Source organism: Dipodomys ordii, unplaced genomic scaffold (assembly GCF_000151885.1).
Source record: "Dipodomys ordii isolate 6190 unplaced genomic scaffold, Dord_2.0 Scaffold206, whole genome shotgun sequence".
Taxonomy (NCBI): Eukaryota; Metazoa; Chordata; class Mammalia; order Rodentia; family Heteromyidae; genus Dipodomys; species Dipodomys ordii.
Window position 1 is genome coordinate 603,456 of NW_012267422.1, and position 20,552 is coordinate 624,007.

General features: G+C 39.0%; 1 protein-coding gene across 1 annotated transcript in view; it reads right to left on the bottom strand.

Annotated features, from left to right (window-relative positions):
* Window positions 1-20,552, bottom strand: part of Lrrc16a (leucine rich repeat containing 16A) — a 287,161-nt gene that overhangs the window by 65,659 nt on the left and 200,950 nt on the right. Inside the window, exons 20-23 of the mRNA XM_013035187.1 lie at window positions 18,025-18,197; window positions 15,784-15,852; window positions 11,917-12,010; window positions 7,410-7,508 (exon numbers count right to left, since the gene is read on the bottom strand). Of these exons, the coding sequence (XP_012890641.1) occupies window positions 7,410-7,508; window positions 11,917-12,010; window positions 15,784-15,852; window positions 18,025-18,197 (435 nt within the window). The remainder of the gene's footprint in view (window positions 1-7,409; window positions 7,509-11,916; window positions 12,011-15,783; window positions 15,853-18,024; window positions 18,198-20,552) is intronic.

Consider the following 20,552-nt stretch of genomic DNA (forward strand, 5'->3'; position numbering starts at 1 on the left):
TCTATAACTAAAGCTTCTAAAACTCTTTTCAACTAAAATTTACACAGGAAAGTCAAGTAGGGATCACATCTAACTTTCCACATTTATACAAGATCTTGAATAGAGCTATCTACCTCTTAAAATTCTTAATTGCTATATAACCTAGCTCTTCTATCATATTGATCTGTACTTGATGAAACCAAAAATGATCATCAATAATTCATAGCTTACTAAGAATGCACTCCTAACTTCAAGAGACAAATGAATCACATACTAAAAAAAGGAACACTGTACATCTGGGGCCACAAATGGCGCATCTAAAAGGCATGTGGATGTGGCATTATAAAGTTTATCATCGTTAATAGTCATCAACAGACTGAAGACTCTCCTGAAATTTGACATTAAGTGTTCACTAAGGAGAGAAGATTTAGATGAACCCATTGAAAAACATCTTTAAGTGGAACACTTTAAAATCATGTCCAAAAGGAACATAAAAATTTAGTTCCTTAATTCAAATGACATAAAAATCTCATGTCTCTAAGGTTGTTCTGAGTATGAACTCAATTAAGTTTAGCACAATGAAATAGAGCACATGCAGATGCCAGAGTCCAAGGCATGGAAAAAATAAACTACTTAACATCAAATTGAATGATGACACAGGGGATAAACTAAACACTTTGAAGACAGGAAATCACTAAGTTTGACTTACAGTTAATAAAGTACATACTCAAATTGTGAAAAATAAAAAAGAATAAATGCTACAAAATTATGAACTCTTGAGTTATTCATCAGAAGAATTCTTGGTAGATGAATGGGTTTGGGCTTTTGAATTTAACCTTACTTCTTCCTTGAACCCTGGTGTTCAATTTTCTTTAAAAAAATGCAAACAAGAAAAGATGTTGACTGTCATAGTTTCAGAAGCTCCTCTCTTTCTAAGGAAATATACACTCTGTCATTATCATATTCTTTTTTTATTTCATATACTTATTTTTGTTCCGGTACCAGGACTTGAACTCAAGGCCAGGGCACTCCCTTCAGATTTTTCACACATGGCAGGCACTCTACCACTTGAGCCACACGTATACGTCTGGCTTCTTGCTGGTTAACTGGATCCGAGTCTCACAGACTTTTCTGCTTGGGCTGGCCTCAAACTGTGATCCTCAATCTCAGTCTCTTCAGTAGCTAGAATTTCAGGTATGAGCGACGGGGCCTCACTAATCTTTGGGTCCTGATCTGTCTTCCTATGACGTTCCTACAGTTTCCGTATCTTCCCCTTGAGAATATCTTGAACAGTCACACACTGTCTTCCTTGAGAGTCAGCTAACTTCTTTGGTGACCACAGCACACAGCAAATTCATATATTATCCTTGTTGGCAAATGCTTTGGTTTTGTTTTCTTTCAAATAGACAGTGTTATTGAACCCAAGTTTATGATTTAAAACTATTAGTAATGAAGGTCAATGTTGGTTAATCATAACTTGTTACAACTGTTCTAAGTACCAGACAACAGTTTGTTCATGGAAAAACTTTTATCTTCCTATATGTATATTTCTGTATTCAGGAAAAATACACGAAACACCTGGCACTAAAGACAGACAGTCCTGAAGAAGTATATCCTTGCTATCAAACACCTTAAAAACAGAAATGGAGGGCTGGGGGCATGGTTCAAGTGGCAGTACTAGACCATAAAATCCATAGACATGGAAAGAAATTTCACAGTAACAAAATACAAAATGCCACACAATGCAATATCCATAAGAACATGAACATTTGTTTTATTCACTGATATGATTTCTTGTTTCTTTCAATAATGTCTGACATATAATTGACTCCTATTAAGTGTTTATTCAATGATAAATGAATTGTAGGAGTTTCTAAGAAATCTCACCCAACATGATACCAGCTTGAAGCCAAAGACAGTTTCTTAGCTAGCTTGAATGATTTTGCTATGTTGCTCAAGCTGGTTTAAAACTCCTGGTTTAAGTAATCCTCCTAACTCAGTTTCTCAAATACTAGGATTACAGACATGTGCTATTGTGCCTGGTTAAGAGACGAGACTAGGCAAAAGGATGAACACATGTAGCAACATATCCATATACTTGTGACTCCTCTGATTTCCTGGTTAGGAGTGGAAGGACCTTCCAATGGGAGAGCAGGCTGGACCACTGAAGGCAAATGGTATAGGACTGCAGCACAGTAGTCTACACACAGTATAGAGGCTAGCAACAGAAATAGAAAGACAAAGAATGGCTGTAAAAGATGCTTCATAGGTAAAAGGCCAGGCCCTAATAGCCATGGGATGAGAACAGCAAATGAAGAGAGCAAAATGACTCCCAGGGTCTAGCAATGATGTGAGAAAAAGAAATGGAAAAATCAGTTCAATAAGATGAGTTTTGTCTTACTAAGCCTATTATCTTAGAAGACCTTTTAGACAGAAATGCTAAAAAAGGAACTACAAAGGTGAGATGCCTTAAAAAGAAAAGAAACCCAAGGGTTATTTCTGGAGTTCTCCACAAACAAAAGTTAAAGAAATATCAGTAGATCAGATAGCCAAATGGCAGAATGCTAAGTACAAAGCATTGGAAAATGTGCTAACAAGATGAAAGAATAAAGTTTCAAGTAGAAACAATGACAAGATACAACACAAGAATGGAAGAAACAGACACAAAATGGTACACTATTGAATGAACAGAGAAGTGAGTTTTAGGTAAGGAAAAGTGGTCAGTAATAAGATGATACCTGTAATAATATAACTAATGACAATAAACAACATTTACCAGTGAGTGGGTCAAATATTTTTTATGCCTTATTTCAAGTAATCATTGTAGTATCTTCTGAGACAGGGTTATCATCCTTTCTTTTTCACAGAAGCAAAAAAAATCTTAGGAAATGACTAATATAAGTTCACAGAGGTAGGAACAACAGAGTCTGATTCAAATCTGGGTCACTTGATTTGAGTGTTCAAGTTGCTCACTATATTATACTGCTTCCTCTCATCAAAAGATGGAAGCAAAAGTTGGGCTTGGTGGCTCACACATGTAATCCAAGTTACTCAGGAAGCTAAGATCAGGCAGATGGTAGCTTGATGCCAGTCTAGGTACAAAGCTAGTAAAACCATCATGCCACTAATAAAAAGCTGACTGAGTTGGAATGTGCCTGTTATCTCAAGTACATGAGATGCATAAAAAGGAGGATTATGGTCCAAGCAGGATTGGACAGAAAATGAGAATCTAAAGTAACTAGTGCAAAAAGGGCTCAGATGCAGTTTAAATGGTATAACACCTGCAAGTGTAAGGCCCTAAGTTCAAACCCAGTACCACTACCAATAATAATAATAATAGTAACAACAATAATAAATAAAAAGATGAAAGATTTTTTTTAAAAAGCTGTAGGACTTAGTGATGAGGAAGTCATGGACAAACCATTTCAGTAGACAAAGACAAGGAATCATGTTTCCAAAGGTTAAAGAAACAACAGCCCGATTAACAAATGGGCTAAAGACTTGAAGAAAGACTTCTCTGAAAAGGAAATAAGAATGGCCAATAAACAAGTTGTAAAAAAAAAAAAAAAAGAAAAAGAATGGCCAATAGACACATGAAGAAATGCTCAGCCTCTCTAGCCATAAAAGAAATGTAAATCAAGACAATGCTGAGATTCCACCTCACCCCAGCTAGAATGCCTATAATCAAGAAATTTAATGACAACAGATGCTGGAGGGGATGTGGCCAAAAGGGAACCCTACTGCATTGTTGGTGGGAGTGCAAACTTGTTCAACCACTCTGGAAAGCAGTACAGAGGTTCCATAGAGCTTCCTTATGACCCAGCAATCCCACTTTTGGGCATTTACCCAAAGGATCACAAATAAGGTCATACCAAAGCTACCAGCATAACAATGTTTATCGCAGCATTATTTACCATGGCTAAGATATGGAATCAACCCAGATGCCCCTCAGTAGATGAATGGATCAAGAAAATGTGAGATAGATAGATAGATAGACAGATAGATAGATAGATATAGATATATAAAAATTCTATACCTCTATCAGATAAAATGACATTGCCTCTTTTGTTAGGAAATGGAAAGACTTGGAAAAAAAATCATATTAAGTGAAGTAAGCAAAAAAAAATAGGTCCCATAATTTCCCTTGTTTGCAGTGACTAGTACATGTCTAGGACAAGCAGAGTAGGTCAAAGGCTATGTACATACAACTGACCATATGAGATTATGTTAAGCAAAATGTACCTCAAGACAGGGACACAAGAGGTTTTTTCCCCCCCTCTTTTTTGCTAGTGGTTTTAATGTACTTACAATACAGTATGTGATTCTTTTGTTTCTATTGTATGTTCTTCCCCCATGGTATAACCCCTGTTTTCACCGGATTTGATGCTGGTGCTCTGAACCTTGTATATATATTTTTGTAGTTTGGGGAGGGGAAGGGATATTGCAGAATGCTTAAGTGAGGATGCAGGCTGACCCATTGGGACGATGAGATGTACAGGACAGTATATTGAAAACGAACCTTACAAGGTCGGGGTTGGAGGGGGGGTGCAGGAGGAGTTGGGGAAGTGGGGAGGGAAGTAAGGGTAGGGGGAAAATAAAGGAAGAGTTAACAATGCTCGCTATGAAATGTACTCATTACCATACTCATGTAACTATAACCCCTCTGTATAACTTTTTTACAATAAAAAAATTAAAAAAAAAAGGTTATAATGTGGCTCATGCCTATACTCCTAGCTACTCAAGAAGCTGAGATATGAGGATCGAGTTTCAAAGCCAGTCTGGGCAGGAAAGTCCGTGATACTCTTATCTCCAATTAACCACCAGAAAACTGGAAGTAGAGTTGTGATTTAAAGTGGTAGAGTGCTGGCTCTGAACAAAAAAAGTTCAGACATAGTGCCCAGGCCCTGAGTTCAAGCCCCACGACTGACCAAAAAAAAAAAAAAAAAAAGTTTCAATGCCAGTGAGTAGTAGCATTCTGATTATTTCAAATATAAAAATCGGATCATAAAAAATATGTTGAATGAACAGCTCAGTTTTGGAGTTAAGAGATAAGAAGACTAGAAAGCAGAGATTGGCAAAGGATAGGCCATTCTGGGAATGTTTTCATAAGTAAAGTTTTGATGGACAGCCAACCTCATCATTTACATACTGTGCATGGTGCTCCCCTCTTATTGCCACCCCCAGCAGCAAAGCAGAGATGAATGACTGCAGCAGAAACCTTGGACGGTGAAGATTAAAATATTTACCATAAAGCCAGGCACCAGTGTCTCATGTCTATAATCCTAGCTACTCAGGAGGCTGAGATCTGAGGATCACGGTTCAAAGCCAGCCCAGACAGGAAAGGCCGTGAGAGTTTATCACCAATTAGCCACAAGAAAACCAGAAGTAACTCTGTGGCTTAAGTGGTAGAGTGCTCCCCTTGAGCTGAAAAGCCAAACTATTTGTCATAGGCTTTTTTACAGAAAAAGTTGACTGTTTGTAAAGTGAAAAAGAAGGAATGAAAAGCAGAGGGAAAATGTTGTCTTATATAAAACAAAACAAAACAAGACAAAAAAAAACCCTTTCCTAATCAAAGTCCATAGGCAGAAACACACAGAGATAGCTAGGGGACTTCCATGCCGCATTCTGCACATTACAGCACACTAATTCCTTTGGTGCCACCTGACAATAAGCCTGGCTATGGGGTTGGCTGGGCCTCTCTTCCCAGAGCCTGTTCTTTCTGTATTCCTGTTCCTGAAAACTTCAAGGTAAGTGTTCCCTAAAGCCGTGGAAATGATTCAAGTCTAGAAATAGCTAATCATAAAATCCGAAGAAATCCCAAAATGAAAAAGGTGGTACTAGTCCTAACCACTTAATGACAAACAATTCAGAACAATGCCACCCAGGTAAAATTCAACATCCACACACTTCCCCTGTGTACAATTTCCTTTTGGTTGAGAAGATGATACTTAGTTTCAAAGATAAGCATTAAAGATTGATACAGGATCTTTTTTTTAGATGGGCAAAATCCCCTCTGAATGAAGAGAAAGTTAGAAAGATAGTGGATTAAGAAAGAAGCCTGCACTTTGCTTTCTCATAAAAGAACACAAGAAAAATATTCATATGTAACATTTCGGCACTCTCATTGTTTTTAATGTTTAAAACACTAAATCTGGGAAATAATAGTAAACCATAAAGTGCTAGGTGAATATCAGTCCCTTGCAGGAAATAAAAATTTGATTTTTTTAAGATACTGATAAAGTAAAAAAAAGTGTTTTCTTTCCCCAAAGTTCTGCTGCTTCACAAATATTCATAACTTTGTTTTTTGCTCAGTATCTATTGCTTTACTTTTCTTCATTTGGATAATATATATTGACATAAAACATTGACACACTAGTGAGAACTCTAGCAAACTAGAACTCATTGAGTCATATTCGCTAAGATAACTGGAGTTAACATGTGGGTGAAAGCCCTTTCACAAATCTCTATGCCTATGTAAGCAGTCACCTTGAACAGTTTTAGTTACCAGGAATGCTAATATTTTATTACACATAACTTTCACATTCTCAAGGAAAAAAATGAAATGACACCTATACAAGAAAAAAGAATAGTATAAATTATACAAAGTGATCTAAAATGATCCCCCAAAAAAATCCCTGCCAGTCAATTTCTTTCATCTGTAGAGATAAATGATTATTCTGGTGGCTGCCATCTTCAGTTTTAATAGCAGACATCTCTTTATCTTTCATTTATGAATTATCAAAAGTATCAGCTGAAGTCAGGCACTGGTGGCTCACACCAGTAATCCTTACTACTCAGGAGGTTGAGATCCAAGAATCACAATTCAATGCCAGCCCAGGCAAGAAAGTCCCTGAGAGTCTTTACTACCAACTAACTACCAAAAAGCTGGAAACAGAGCTATGGCTCAAAGTGGTAGAGTGCTAGCCTTGAGCACAAAAGCTCAGAGACAGCACCCATATCCTGAGTTCAAACCCCAGAGTTGGCACCAAAAAAAAAAAAAACAAAAACAAAAAAAACCAATAGTAATGATTCCATAAACGCTAAGTGACACATTTAATGTACTTGAGCTAGCACTCACATTTAATCTTCAACTCCCAACTTGTTTTCAATACTTTTATAATACCAAGACTTCAAAAATTTACATTTGTAATGTAAAAATAATTCATTTCCCCCTCTTCATCTAGGCGTATATTAACATTTAAAACCCTTTAAGACAGTTTCAAAGTTATAATTGCTTGGGTCTAGGCAGGACCATGATCCTCCTATTTATTCTTCTGTGTAGCAGGGATGATAGGCACACAATACCATGTACTGTCATTTGTAGAAGCCATTTTTCATAGTCTCATCAGGAATGACTCAAATGATATGTCAATTACCCTTATCTGGCTCAGATAAGAGTGAGCAGGAGGAAGTAGCAGGTGCTTCCTTACCTGCTGGGTGGTGCTGGTGACTATCCCCTGCTGGAGTCGGTAAGCCTGCTCTTGAAGGTACTTTCTGGTCTCGTGATTCCGTAGCAGGTAGTTTTCTATCTGGAAATTAACCACATGTATCTCTCAAGAACACATTTGGACTCCACAGGAAAAAAAAAAGTTACTAGTGAAACAGTCAGTTCCTGGATGCAAAACTCAAGCACTGATAGGCACTCTCTACCAATACCTTGACCCAACAAAAACCAAGGGAGGAGGAAAGCCAGGGTTTATTACCAGTGTTTTTACTTAGAAAATTAACTTCTGGGTAATTGGAGAAATGTCTGCATGATTCTGTAGCTGAGGAAGGGTTTCAAATGCCATGTAGTGACTTCTCCTCATCAACAAAGACCTCAATCTTGAATTTTTAACTACCAAGCAGTTTAGAAGCTAAACAAATATCCCCAAGGATTCCTATATTTGATTGGTACTATCCAAAAAGAAAATCAGAAAATTCTTTATTGGAGACAGGAGGGGAAGAAGAGGGAATGGGGTGGTAGATGGGGAGAAATAGATCTAATAAGATTATAGGCTGGTACCACTCAAAGATAAATACTAATCTTAATAATCCATCTGTTTATTGTTTTCTTAAAACAGCACTAATTTTTTGAAATTACAGCAAATAAAATGGATTTGTACAGAAAATGAGGGATCTTGAAGTTGTTTGACAATCTGTATGTTTATACACACTCATAAAAACTGAACTTAAAGTGATAACTAGATTGATAGAAAGCATCTAAAAAGAATAATATATAATGGGTACGCATTGAGCAAAAAATACAGAGTTAACTCTTCAGAATAAGATACCCACAAAGATATTTTACCAAGAATAATTTGAGATGCTACGTTATACCATCTGCTTCTCCCCCTACCCCACCATCTTATTGTTTTTGGTTGCTTTTAATAAGACTGCTTAACCATTTTGCTTTTAATTTGTTTCTGCGGCCCCTTGGTTAAAAACTTTTAATAATTGTGATGTTCTCATTATTGTTACATGTTAATTCTCATTTTCAATATGCTAAAATGACTGCTACTTAATAGCAATTAGAAACAATTAAAATAGGAACTGTAATTACTATTATCCCTGGAAACTATAAAGCAGAGCAAAATGTACCTTTCTACAAACATAAGTGAGGAAATTTATAAAAATGAAAAGACCCTCCAAATGAATAATTAAAATGACACATTAATGCCTTGACATTATATTACATTAACTTTCTCTTGCTGCTTCCCAAGAAGTCATCTCTTTCCAAGGTGACTCCACCATCAGCAGAAAATGTTTTGCTAGAAAGACTGTGAAATACATGGCAGGCATGTGTCCACCTGCTTGGGGTATTGTAATATATTCCTCTGTAATATATTCCTCCTCCTGATTCTCACCCTTAGCAGGAGGGTGGTGGAGAAAAGGGAGAAATAGGGGGCCATCAGTTGTCCAGCTGTCCTTACTCTAGGCCAGCTGAAACTCTGATGAAGTACTTTCCCACAAAGGCAAGTATCCATCATGTAGAACCAGATACCCTGGATGTATTTTAAAATGATTACTTCTCCCCAACTTCCTGCCAGAAACCTAAGGGAAATTTTTCTACAGAAAAATCTATACTGTGACAGCCACATGGGATTTCTGGAAAGAAAATTCATGAAAGGATTGGAGTCTTCGTAAGAAATGGGCCTCTAGGAAAAGAGAGAGAGAGAGAGAGAGAGAGAGAGTGTGTGTCTGTGTCCCCATCCACGTCCAGTCCCAGGGAAATGGGCCTCTAGGAATTGTTTAAGTGTGTGTGTGTGTGTGTGTGTATGTGTGTGTAATTGTTTGTGTGTGTGTGTGTGTGTGTGTGTGTGTGTGTGTGTGTCCCCATCCTCGTCCAGTCCCAGGTACTATCCCTGAGCTTTTGTGCTCAAGGCTAGCGCACTACCACTTGAGCCACAGCTCCACTTCTGACCTGGAGGTGTTTAATGGGACATAAGCATCTCAGGTTTTTCCTTGCTGGCCTAGCTTTGAACTATGATCCTTGGATCTTCTGAGTAGCTAGGATTACAAGCATGAGCCACCAGTGCCGGGCAAATTTTTTAACCCTTAAACCAGTCCATAATAAACACCCAGCATTTTATCACATAATGTTTAAGTGTCTTGGAATTACTGATTCTACAGCTTCTGTTCCTGAAAAGCTGGCCTCAGCTATGAGTCAGTAAAGATCTTATTTGTACTCTCTTTAGTTTTCAGGGTGACTGGTAATCTAAGAAATGTGTTGATTTTCTGGTTTCTTCAGCTTTTTTTTTCCCTAGTTGTAAGTGGGAAAGTGATTACTGTTAAGCAAATCTGAAACCAGAAACCAAGTTTTTCTAAAGTATGTCTTTTATTCTAAGCTGGCTAAAATCCCTTCAGAAAGATCAAAGACATCTAACATTTGTATGTTACTTTGTCTGATACTTATGTGACTATAGGCAAATTACTCTCCCTGCAGTTCAGTATCCTTATCTGCAGAAATTGGGATGTGACACAACCCACCTCATGCGCTACCTAAAGAATGACATGTTAATTTATGAGAAGCATGTAAAACAGTGCCAGGCACCCATATGTTAAACCATGTTAACCATCTGCTAAGCATAATAATGGCTTAGCTTTAGTTTTCCTATTTCTACAGATGAAAAAAAAAAAACTGAAGTTCAGAAAAATCAAGTAATTTATGGAATGCTACAAAGCTGGAAATAGTTTGTTTTGAAGTTAGATCTTTTGAATCCAAATCATGGATGATTTCTTATGTCATACCAGCAATTCCACCACCCCATCTTATTTCTTTTCATTTAACAAATGTCCAGGAAGTACCTAAGCATGCATTCCAGGCACTGTATTAGCTGCCAAGAATTAAAAATGTGAAAAATACATAAGCTCTGCCTTCAAGGAATTTTTGGTCTGTTGGAGGGGAGGAGGAGGAAGGTGAAGGCAGATAACTTAAAACAATGTCCTAAGGCCAATAACATAGAGAAACATGAGGAATCCTGAGAGGAGTGTCCTCCTCAGGAAACAGGGTGCTGTGTGAAGTGTTTTTGGATGACCAGACAATTGATTTCAATCCCAACAGACATGCATGCTGATGTGGAAATTCTCAACAGTGGCTACACTATAGAACAGCTCTCACAATCAGGAAAGCTGCTTTGAACAGATTTGCTAAATCCTACTCTGTTTTTGGGGTGCTGGGATTTGCATTTCTGAGTTCCATAAGGTAGAATAAAACTGAAGTTAAGAGTTGGTAAGAAATGGAGTGGGAGGTGGAGAGAAAGCAGATCTTGGGCAGAATTCTCTAAGCTAAGGAGACTCGGAAGGAGGGAATAATGCTTTTAGTCTGCTCAGATTTATACTGAAAGTTTCTTTACCACAACATAGAAAAGAGACAAGAGGAGCCAAATGTGGCAATGGTCATGGTGAGAAATGGTAAGATTTGAAGAAAGGTATCTGTATGGAATAGAAGGAAGAGAGCTAATGTGATCACTCTGGGGAAGGGGAAAATCAAGCTTAAGAGACTAGCTACAAAGAGAACAAAGATTTCAAAAGCTCCCTAAACAGCACTGTAGGTGGAATAGACTTCTCTGGGCAAGATATTGAGCACATCCAAAATGGAAATCAAAGTAGCAATAATAAAGAGAAAGAAAAAGAATGACGCAAAGGGCAAGCACCCAAGCCCACAGTAGAAATGATGAAGTCTACACCATCAGAAAATACGTAGGCCCTCAAGGCAAGGAATCCATTATCCCCCAAGTTTGTAGGAAAGGAAATAGATGTGCATATGGATTTAAATGCATATATAGATGTTGATGTATACCCATACATACTATGCATTTTATAGATGGTGAAGTAAGGTCTCAAAAATAGTCTAAACTTCTTTATAAAGAGGCAAAATCCAGGTCCAGTGGCTCACACTTACGATCAGAGCTATTCAAGAAGCTGGGATCTGAAGATTGTGTTCTGAATCCAGCGTGGGCATTAAAGTCTGTGTTAGAATCTCATGTTGAGTTAACCATCTAAAAGCCAAAAGTGGAGCTGTTGCACAAGTGGCAGAGTACCAGCTTTGAGAGAAAAGACTAAGGGACAGCACACAGGCTCTGAGTTCAAGCCCCTTCAAAGGGGAAGCAAGTTATACCTGATGAACCCGACAGCAGGGAGGCAGGACAAGTTGTGCCAACTGCTATTCAATTCCTCACATTCTCAAAGAACGATGGGGGAGTTATCTAGGCTCTGGTGCCAGCACGGTTTTGCTGAAAGACTGTTATTGCAATACACTGAAATTTTGACAAGTTTTAGTCTTCACAATTTTATTCCTCCCCCAGTCATGCATTATGCCAGTCGTGATCTTAAAAATACGTGTAAAAAAATAGAAATCGTTCTAAAACAACAAAGCACTATTCATACATTCAGAATCATTACTAGCACAATTTTAAAGTGATTTTTATTGTAACTGAGCTATTGATTTGTCAGTACCTTTTGTAGAGCCTCTTCTGTTTTCTCAGGATTCGTTTTAAGAGCTTGAGAAGCATCATACATGGGAATTGGCATAAATCTCAATGTGTAGTTCCTAAAGACAAAATTATATACTCATTTTAAAATAACTTTCTACTGCCTTTAATTCAGCACTCTGTTTTTACAATCCAAAAAGACAGCTTGAAGCTGCAAGATTAGCTTAAAAAACAACTCAGTCACCAGATCACCAAATCCCTACCTATCTGCTATACAGAGAGAAGACTGGTCTTTAGTATATACACATAGATCACCTTGTTCATTCATTTGGTCCTATCAAATTAACACAGCATTGAGGAATGTGATTTGCTGTTGTTTTGAAACACACCAAGCAAAAAATTTTCAATGGGGATCAGAAAGATAAGACTAAAAGAAAGTGTAGGAAAAAATATCCACCAGCAACTTGCTGCATGGGTTGTAGTAACCCATAGAATGGACTTGGGTTGCTATATTGAGTTTGGAAAGCAAAGCCAATAACATATGCCCTCAAGGAGTGATTGTCTCTAGAATATGCCACTGGGAAAGGATGTCCTGCCTGGCTAAACACCCTGTGACCCCCGAGAGTCCTTTTGCCCTTGCTTTTAGCTTCAGCTAGGTCTAAAAACCACATGACACAATTGTGGAGTGCAGACCATATATTATGTCATTGTTACTGGCAGGCTGGTTAGACAAGTGAGTCATTTTGAGTAAGAAGGACTTACAGAACTCTAAGACAGGCCTCTGACTCTGCTTCATTCTGGCACGTACCCAAATGACTACTAACATTTGCTATCTATACAGTACATGTCTTCTTCCTCCCATTCTGAATTGCATTTGTCCATTTCTATAGCCTGGTACTCGACAAAAAATCTTTTGGTGGCAACTAAGTTGTTCTCCTTATGCACTGGAACTACACAATACATTGCCTTGTCTTAGACCTGCAAACAATAAGCCTCACTCATGGTGTTTGTCTCATGGACTGCTGTTGGTGTGTAAATTAATAACTGGGTCTTCAACTCAGGGCCTGGGTGTTTTGTCTCTGTTTTATTTTGGGGTTTTATTTGTTGTTTTTTTCTCAAAAGCTGACAACTCTAGCACTTGAAGCTTTTTGTGGTCAACTGGAGATGAGTCTCACAAACTTTCCTGGTAATACTGGCTTTGAACTATGATCCTCAGATCTCAGCCTCCCAAGTAGCTAGAATTACAGGTGTGACCCCACCAGTACCCAGCTAATAACTAATCCTTAAAATACAATATTATGAAAAAATTAAGAAAATAATCATCTTGTAATAATAGTAATTTAGGTGGATGTTATTTTATGAAAACAATATTCATTCAGTCCAACTTCCAGGATGACTCTATATAGATTCAGATAAAGAAAAGGAGGTTATTTCTACATCTGTAATTTTTTTTATTTTATTTCAGCAGGGTTGTTTAGCTGTCCTAAAAGAAGCCAGCCAACTGGAACTAAGAGAAAATATGTCTTCTTTTATAGCCTTGAGGACTTTCCTTTCCCTCATCCAATTTTGATCATGTTACAGATCAGCATAACTTATTTAAGCCAAATGTGACTTTAAAGCACTGGTCTTGGAGACAGCACACATGACAGACTGGGATCAAGGCAGGCTATAGACCATCTGGAAATGTTGGGGACTGAGTGTACATGCTTGCGCTTCTTGTAAGCTTCCCTCTGGGTTAGATCTATGACAAGATCAGGGTGGCCGCTGTGACATTAGCACCCAAATGCAGCTGTTGATCAAAAACTGTTCCTACAAGGGGGTTCTGGTTTGTAGATGGAGCTGTGATAGGTGGTTCTGTAATCCCAGAGAGATTTGGGAAGGGGGGTGGCATGTGGACTTACTAGTGTAAGATGCTTTACCATTATTTTATGATGGCCCAAGGTTAGCAAAAAGAGAGTGAATGAAGTGCCCCTAATTGTGTCTGAAATACCACGCTGGGCCAGACAGCTCTTCACAGAGCCCTTCCAACACAAGGAAATCTGTGGAAACACACAAGAGTGAGCACTTCCTCTCCTTTCCCAGGGAGGGTCTTCTATCCATGGCTCCCTCTTTCCCACCACATTTGGATGCTAAGAATCTGCTTTTGACCACTTCTGTCCTTATAACATATGAAAGTTGTTGATAGCAAGATGACAAAGTTCTTGTCAGATTAAGGCAAACTATAGCCAGGAAGTTAAGGGCTTCAATGGGCCTGTCCTTAGTACATACTGATTCAATGACATTCTCAAGTCCCACAGAGATTCTTTCTCATTCTACATGTATCTTAAGGCTTTGAATTATTTTTTGGGGGGGTAGAGGGGGGTCCGGTCATGGGCCTGAACTCTGGGTCTGGGCGCTGTCCCTCAGCTCTTCAGCTCAAGGCTAGCACTCTACCACTTGAGCCACAGCACCACTTCTGGCTTTTTTTCTTCTGCTTCTGAGGAATCAAACCCAGGGCCTCATGCATGCAAGGCAAGCACTCTACCACTGAGCTACCTTCCCAGCCCTTATATATAGATTTTTTTTGGGGGGGGGGATCAGATGTGGGGCCTGAACTCTGGGCCTGGGTGCTGTCCCTCAACTCTTCAGCTCAAGGCTAGCGCTCTACCACTTGAGCCACATTGCCACTTCTGGCTTTTTTCTTTTTGCTTATGTGGTGCTGAGGAATTGAATCCAGGGCCTCAGGCATGCAAGGCAAGAGCTCTACCACTGAGCCACCTTCCCAGCCCATATAGATTTTTTTTTTTTTTGGGTCCAGTTGTGGGCCTGAACTCTGGGCCTGGGTGCTGTCCCTCAACTCTTCAGCTCAAGGCTAGCGCTCTACCACTTTTTTGCTTATGTGGTGCTGAGGAATTGAACCCAGGGCCTCATGCATGCAAGGCAAGCACTCTACCACTGAGCCACCTTCCCAGCCCCCATATAGATTTTTATAACAGAGTTTGACAGACAAACTCTTTTGTGTGTGTGTGCTGGTGCTGGGGCTTAAGGGTTTAAATTCAGGGCCTGAACTTTTTTTGCTCAAGGCTAGTGCTCTACCACTTGAGCCATGACTCTACTTCTTGCTTTTTGATAGTTTATTGGATATTGAAGTCTCATGGACTTTTCTGCCCAGACTTGCTTTGAATCATCATCAGACCTTGGCCTCCTGAGAAGCCTGCATTACAGTTGTGAGCCAGTAGTGCCCAGCTCTTTAATCATTCTTTAAGACAGCAACAGCCAGCTGTGGTGGTTGCAGGCCTGTTATCCTCCCACTTGGGAGGCTAACGAAGGAAGCTTATGAGCCTGGACTACACAGTGAGACACTATTTCAAAACAAAACATAACAAAACAAAACCAGATTGCGAGAAACTTGAGACAACATGTTTTGGACAGAATACTTGCCCCGAAACAGAACCTTCACAAATGAGCTGATCTCATCTCCCACCTTGGGTCTTAAGATTAATCAACTTTGTATCTGAGTAGGTCCAGTGAATATCTCCCTTTGTGCACCAAAAATTTTTGCCTTGTTTCAACTCCTTTGAAAGTACCCATACTTTACAAAGGCACATGTATTCCCACTGTAATGTTTTGCTATTTCCAGATAAACACTGTACTTTGGAGGATCTTGATTGTTTTTTGGTTTGAAATATAAGAATTAAAAAGGCCAGTGAAAACCATTTGTAGTATTCTTTCCAGCATGCCCAATACATCAGGAGAAAGTTAATGTCTTCCAAGGCCCGAAGGCTGATTACAGTACAAAAAACTTGGACCCAGATCTAGTCCCTAATGTATTTTTGCTTCTACTGTTCCACATGTTATACCAACACCACTGGCTCTCTTGTATTTTTTCACAAAGGAATCCATTCAAACTTACTTTTCCATAGCAACAGCTATATCTTGAAAGCCTTGTGCAGTGATGTTGTTCTTGTCCCATATTACAGTCCTGTTGAAAAACCAAATAATAGAAGTGATCAGACTCTTGGAAGTGAAGAAAAAGTTTCTCTTTTTGGGTATCTATAACCTATGAGCAAGAAGATGTATTTCACAACAATGTCATTATGTCAGCAAGGAACAGTGATCAACTTCATTTCAAACACAAGGGTGAATGTTTGCCCCGGTATTATGTTCTTTGGGGGAGCTGGTGGAAATTAAACCCAGAGTCTCATGCATTCAACACATGTGCTCGATAGCTGGGCTCTACCATCAGTTCCAACATTATATTTTTAATTTATCACTTGGGTAATATGAAAATACTAAACCTACACCTAAAAGCAGAACACTTAACACTGCAATACCTAACATTTTATCATCTAGAAAGCTTTAATGTCTGATTCTTCATTTATCTTCCCAACAGTACCTTTATATTAGAAACTATTTGCAAAAAAAAAATGATACTTTGCAAGAGATGGGAAACATATGCAATTTCAGGTACTGAGACTTTCTCCATTCTAAAACACTAAAAAGAACTCTGTCATACACTCTTACATTTTCACCAGTTTCTGCCCTACTGTGATCAATCCTAAGAACTTTGCTCACTGTGCTGGCAAGACCTCTGTTACTATAAATATGAAGTTGTTGACGTGTTAAGCACAAAATCTATTTTAAGGGGAAAAGAATTACTTTACCTTCAGAATGTGTATTCATCAGAGGTATTTTAAATTTGTCAGCTAACCTTGACATGTAGGAATCAATCGTTTCCAGTTGCCTAGATGATCGCAGCCCCACAACTTTGTTTTCCTGGCTCTAATCTTAATGACCTTCTCTGCACAGACACTGACCTCCAAAGACATTGTTGCTGGTCTAGTCTTTAACTTCAGTTTAGAAAGTAGGTTCAGATTCTGTCTTATGCTAAAAAGAGGAAACATTAAGAAAGAGCTCCAGGGGAAGAATGAGGGTTAACTTTTTACTCACCAGACTGATGAGAAGCTAGTGGCAAAACCTGCTTGATCTTTCTGAATAATGTATAGCTACAAGGTGAAGGCATAACTAATCCTTAGGAAAAGGCATGCTTGCCTGATGTACTCATGCCTATAATCCTACCTACACGGGAGGCTGAAATTGGGAGAATCCAGGCTACAGGCCACAGAGGAAATAACTTCATGAGACTCTCTCTCAAAGAATAAAATGTTGGACATCAAGGTGTGAGGCTGCTCTCTCAGTTAGACAGAGTATAACTAGAATCATGGTACAGCCTGCACCTAAACATAAATGCAAAACCCTAACTGAAAAATAATGAAAGCAAAAAGGGTTGAGGATGTGGCACAGTGGTAGAGCACCTATCTAGCAATACAAGGCTCTAAGTTCAAATCCAAACACTGCCAAAGAAGATGGAAGGGGAGAGAAGGGGACAAGGGAAAAATCAGCCACACTTAGGAAACATTATAGATGAAAACTGCCAAGCAGAACAAGTTAAAAGGCCAAAGTGAACTTGCTTTTGAAGCAGTAAACCTCTCCTATGCCTTGTGTTCTAAGTTTTTATGTTGGCAGGGGTGAAGAGGGAGCAAGCACTTGGCCTCACACCAAGTATGAGCTGTTGAATAAGGACATTTTGGTCAACAAAAGACTACAAATTCTATGGCCTAGTTATGTTGTGGCCTATATAGTTTATGTAAGTACATTCTGTGACTTTGACAGAAAATGAAATCTACCAATATATCACTCAAAATGTACCTCATCCCCTGACAGGGCAATATGTGAAGTTGTAAAAGTAAAGCTAGAGCTGCACTGGACAAGCCAGGAATTTGGAGATCCCAGGACTGTAGACTGAGCACAGTCAGCTAAAGAGAGTAGCCATGTGGACACCAACGGTTGTCAATCCATACAGACAGGGCTGCCCAAGCACTCTGAAGTTCACACCGCACCATCATATGACCCGGGACTATACATGGTGATGAAGTATTTAATGAATGTGGTACTCCCCATAAAATCTGTCATCACTAAGTGATACAAAACCATGTGGGAAATGTCTGTCATTACTTCTGACTGTCCAGCTCTACTCATTTAGTACTGCTTACAAAACCCTCCTTGTTCCTTACTGCCATTGCCCACAGTGATAAGACAAATGTTAGTTCTATAAGAGCACACGGTCCCCGATTCCAGGGCAGGTCCTGCCTACCTGAGCTTGGTGTTGATCTGCAGGGCTTTGGCAAGCATCTTTGCTCCCATGTCCCCCATCCCATTCCCACTGATGTCCACTTTGGTCAGAGAAGTGTTGCTTCCCAGGGCATTGATGATGATGGTGACATCAGTCTTGAGTTTGGAGTCAGCCAGGGATAAGGACTGAAGAGGCTGTGGAGCAAACACAGGCTTCGCTTAATAGTCTTGTCAAAGCAGAGCCACTTGCTAAACCTATTTTCTGGAGTATAACAGGATGGCCCATTGCAGTGTCTGATTTTGGACATACTGCCTAAATACACTAGTAATAGAACCTGAAGGTTCTGGCATTAAACAGACTTTTAGAAGGAAACATGAAGAGTGTTTTACTGACAATGGTAATTAGTCCTCTCTTCTTCTCCTTTTTTTAAAAAAAAATTTTGTGCCAGTTCTGGGGCTTGAACTCAGGCTAGTCACTGTCCCTGAGCTTCTTTTGCTCAACACTAGCATTCTACCACTTGAGCCACAGTGCCACATCTGGCTTTTTCTGTTTATGTGATACTGAGGAATCAAACCCAGGGTTTCATGCATGCTAGACAAGCACTCTACCACTAAGACACATTTCCAGCCCCAGCCGTTCTCTTCTAAGGGAAGCTATGGACCAGTTCTATTCAAGTAGGAGACGGGATGTGATAAATAAAATCACAATACAAAAATTTCTCAGCTTGGATAGAGTTGCCTTGTTCCTTTTTAGTCATTCTATACTTACATAAGGTTAAATGGTATCTTAAAATACTAAGAAGACAAATGTAAACTGAAAACCAGCCAAGATGAACAATGCCCAACCAGAGTGTTTACTGAATATTAAGGACTTCTATCCACTTTTTACATGGCTTAATTCACTTTCGCCTCCTAGTTATCTATAATTCAGGTACCCAGGTATCACTGTTTTCCTTATTTCCCCAATATGAAACAGAAAGGTAAAGTGACTCAACCAAATTCATGTGACTAGAAAGCAAGTGAACTGAGTAGCAAACAATCTGAATAGTCTGGGTCCAGATTTGGGGACTCAGAGTAACTATATCACATTGCTTCAATTAACTTTTCCTAGAGATTGACTATTATCCCTTAACTTCATCTTTTAAGTTTCAACCAGGAAATAGTTCTATAATTAAAGGAGAAAAATCAAATCTGTGTGATCTTTCTTGCTTTATCATATATGGTATAGTGAATCCAATCCAGCAGACTTACTATCCATTTAAGCAAGAGATGGACTGACAGCTATTTAGACTGAGAGTCGGTTTTGTTCAGCCTGTAGAGTATGTGACTAAATAAATATACGAATGTAAGTTAGGGCTTCTTACATATACCCAGCTCACTGTACTTCGTTGTTTTCCTACTTCTAGGAGCCATTTGGGTTTACAATGCTTGACATAGGTCACGACTTATCAGGGAAGGTATGATTTCCAGGGCTTGAACCAATATGGCACTAAAAATAGAATTCAGACCTGGGGGAGCTGGATGTCTTCTGGTTTGTATGGAGGGATCTAGACTGTTCCTATTTCATAAGCAACTGTGACATTACAGGGAAGTGAATGCAGGGAGCATTTATCTATCATCAAATTCTACTCTTTGGTGCCTGGATAGTCTCTCTAATGACCCCATTCACAGTCTAAGGTCTATCTCTGTCTGCTCACTCACTCCACACTGATTTCCAATACAGCATGTGAGAAAGGAGCATCTACCAAATGAGTACAGGAGACTGGCAGGTACCAATGACATCAAGAGTCCAACATCAAAAAGGCAACATTGTGTATTTGATTCATACCAAGTGACTCTACTTATTGTCCATCCAAATTACATCATGCTTTCCAAACTTACCTTGTATGTGGTAAAATCCAAAGGCAATAGCATATTCATTAGAATCAAAATTATGAAAAAATTAATTAGTAAGTACTAAGGCAATTAAACTCCCAGACCAAGCTATGTACTGGTGGCTTGGGAGAGCTGATGCGAGGCTGACACTGTAGGAATCAAGACTCAAGGCCAGTCCAGGTAGAAAGAAGTTCACAAGACTCCTTCTCAATGAAGAACAACAAGTGGTGTCTCATGCTTAGCTAGAGAGGAAGCCTAACATGGGCAGATCATCTCCATACAGGAAATAGCCTATCAGAACAATAACCAGTAAAAATCAGGGCTAGAGGCTTACTCCATGGTAAGAATGTTTGCTTAGCAAGTATAAAGCTCTTGAGTTCAAAATCTCCATACTTCACACAGAGAAAACCCACAACTGAGCTTGAAGTCTGCTTATGTTTAGACTCACATTGGATTGGCTCACATAAAATGGGCTTTAGTTTTCTTAACATCTTACATTCAGGCAAATGGAAAAGCAACTAAAAATTCTTTGGATGTGGGCCACTTAGTGTTTAAAATAAAACACCAACAAATATAATACTACTTTAATCAAAAGCCACAGTCACATCTCTCATAATTTCAATAATCTCTATTTAGATACTAAAAAATGATACATAATGGCTTCTTCTTAATACT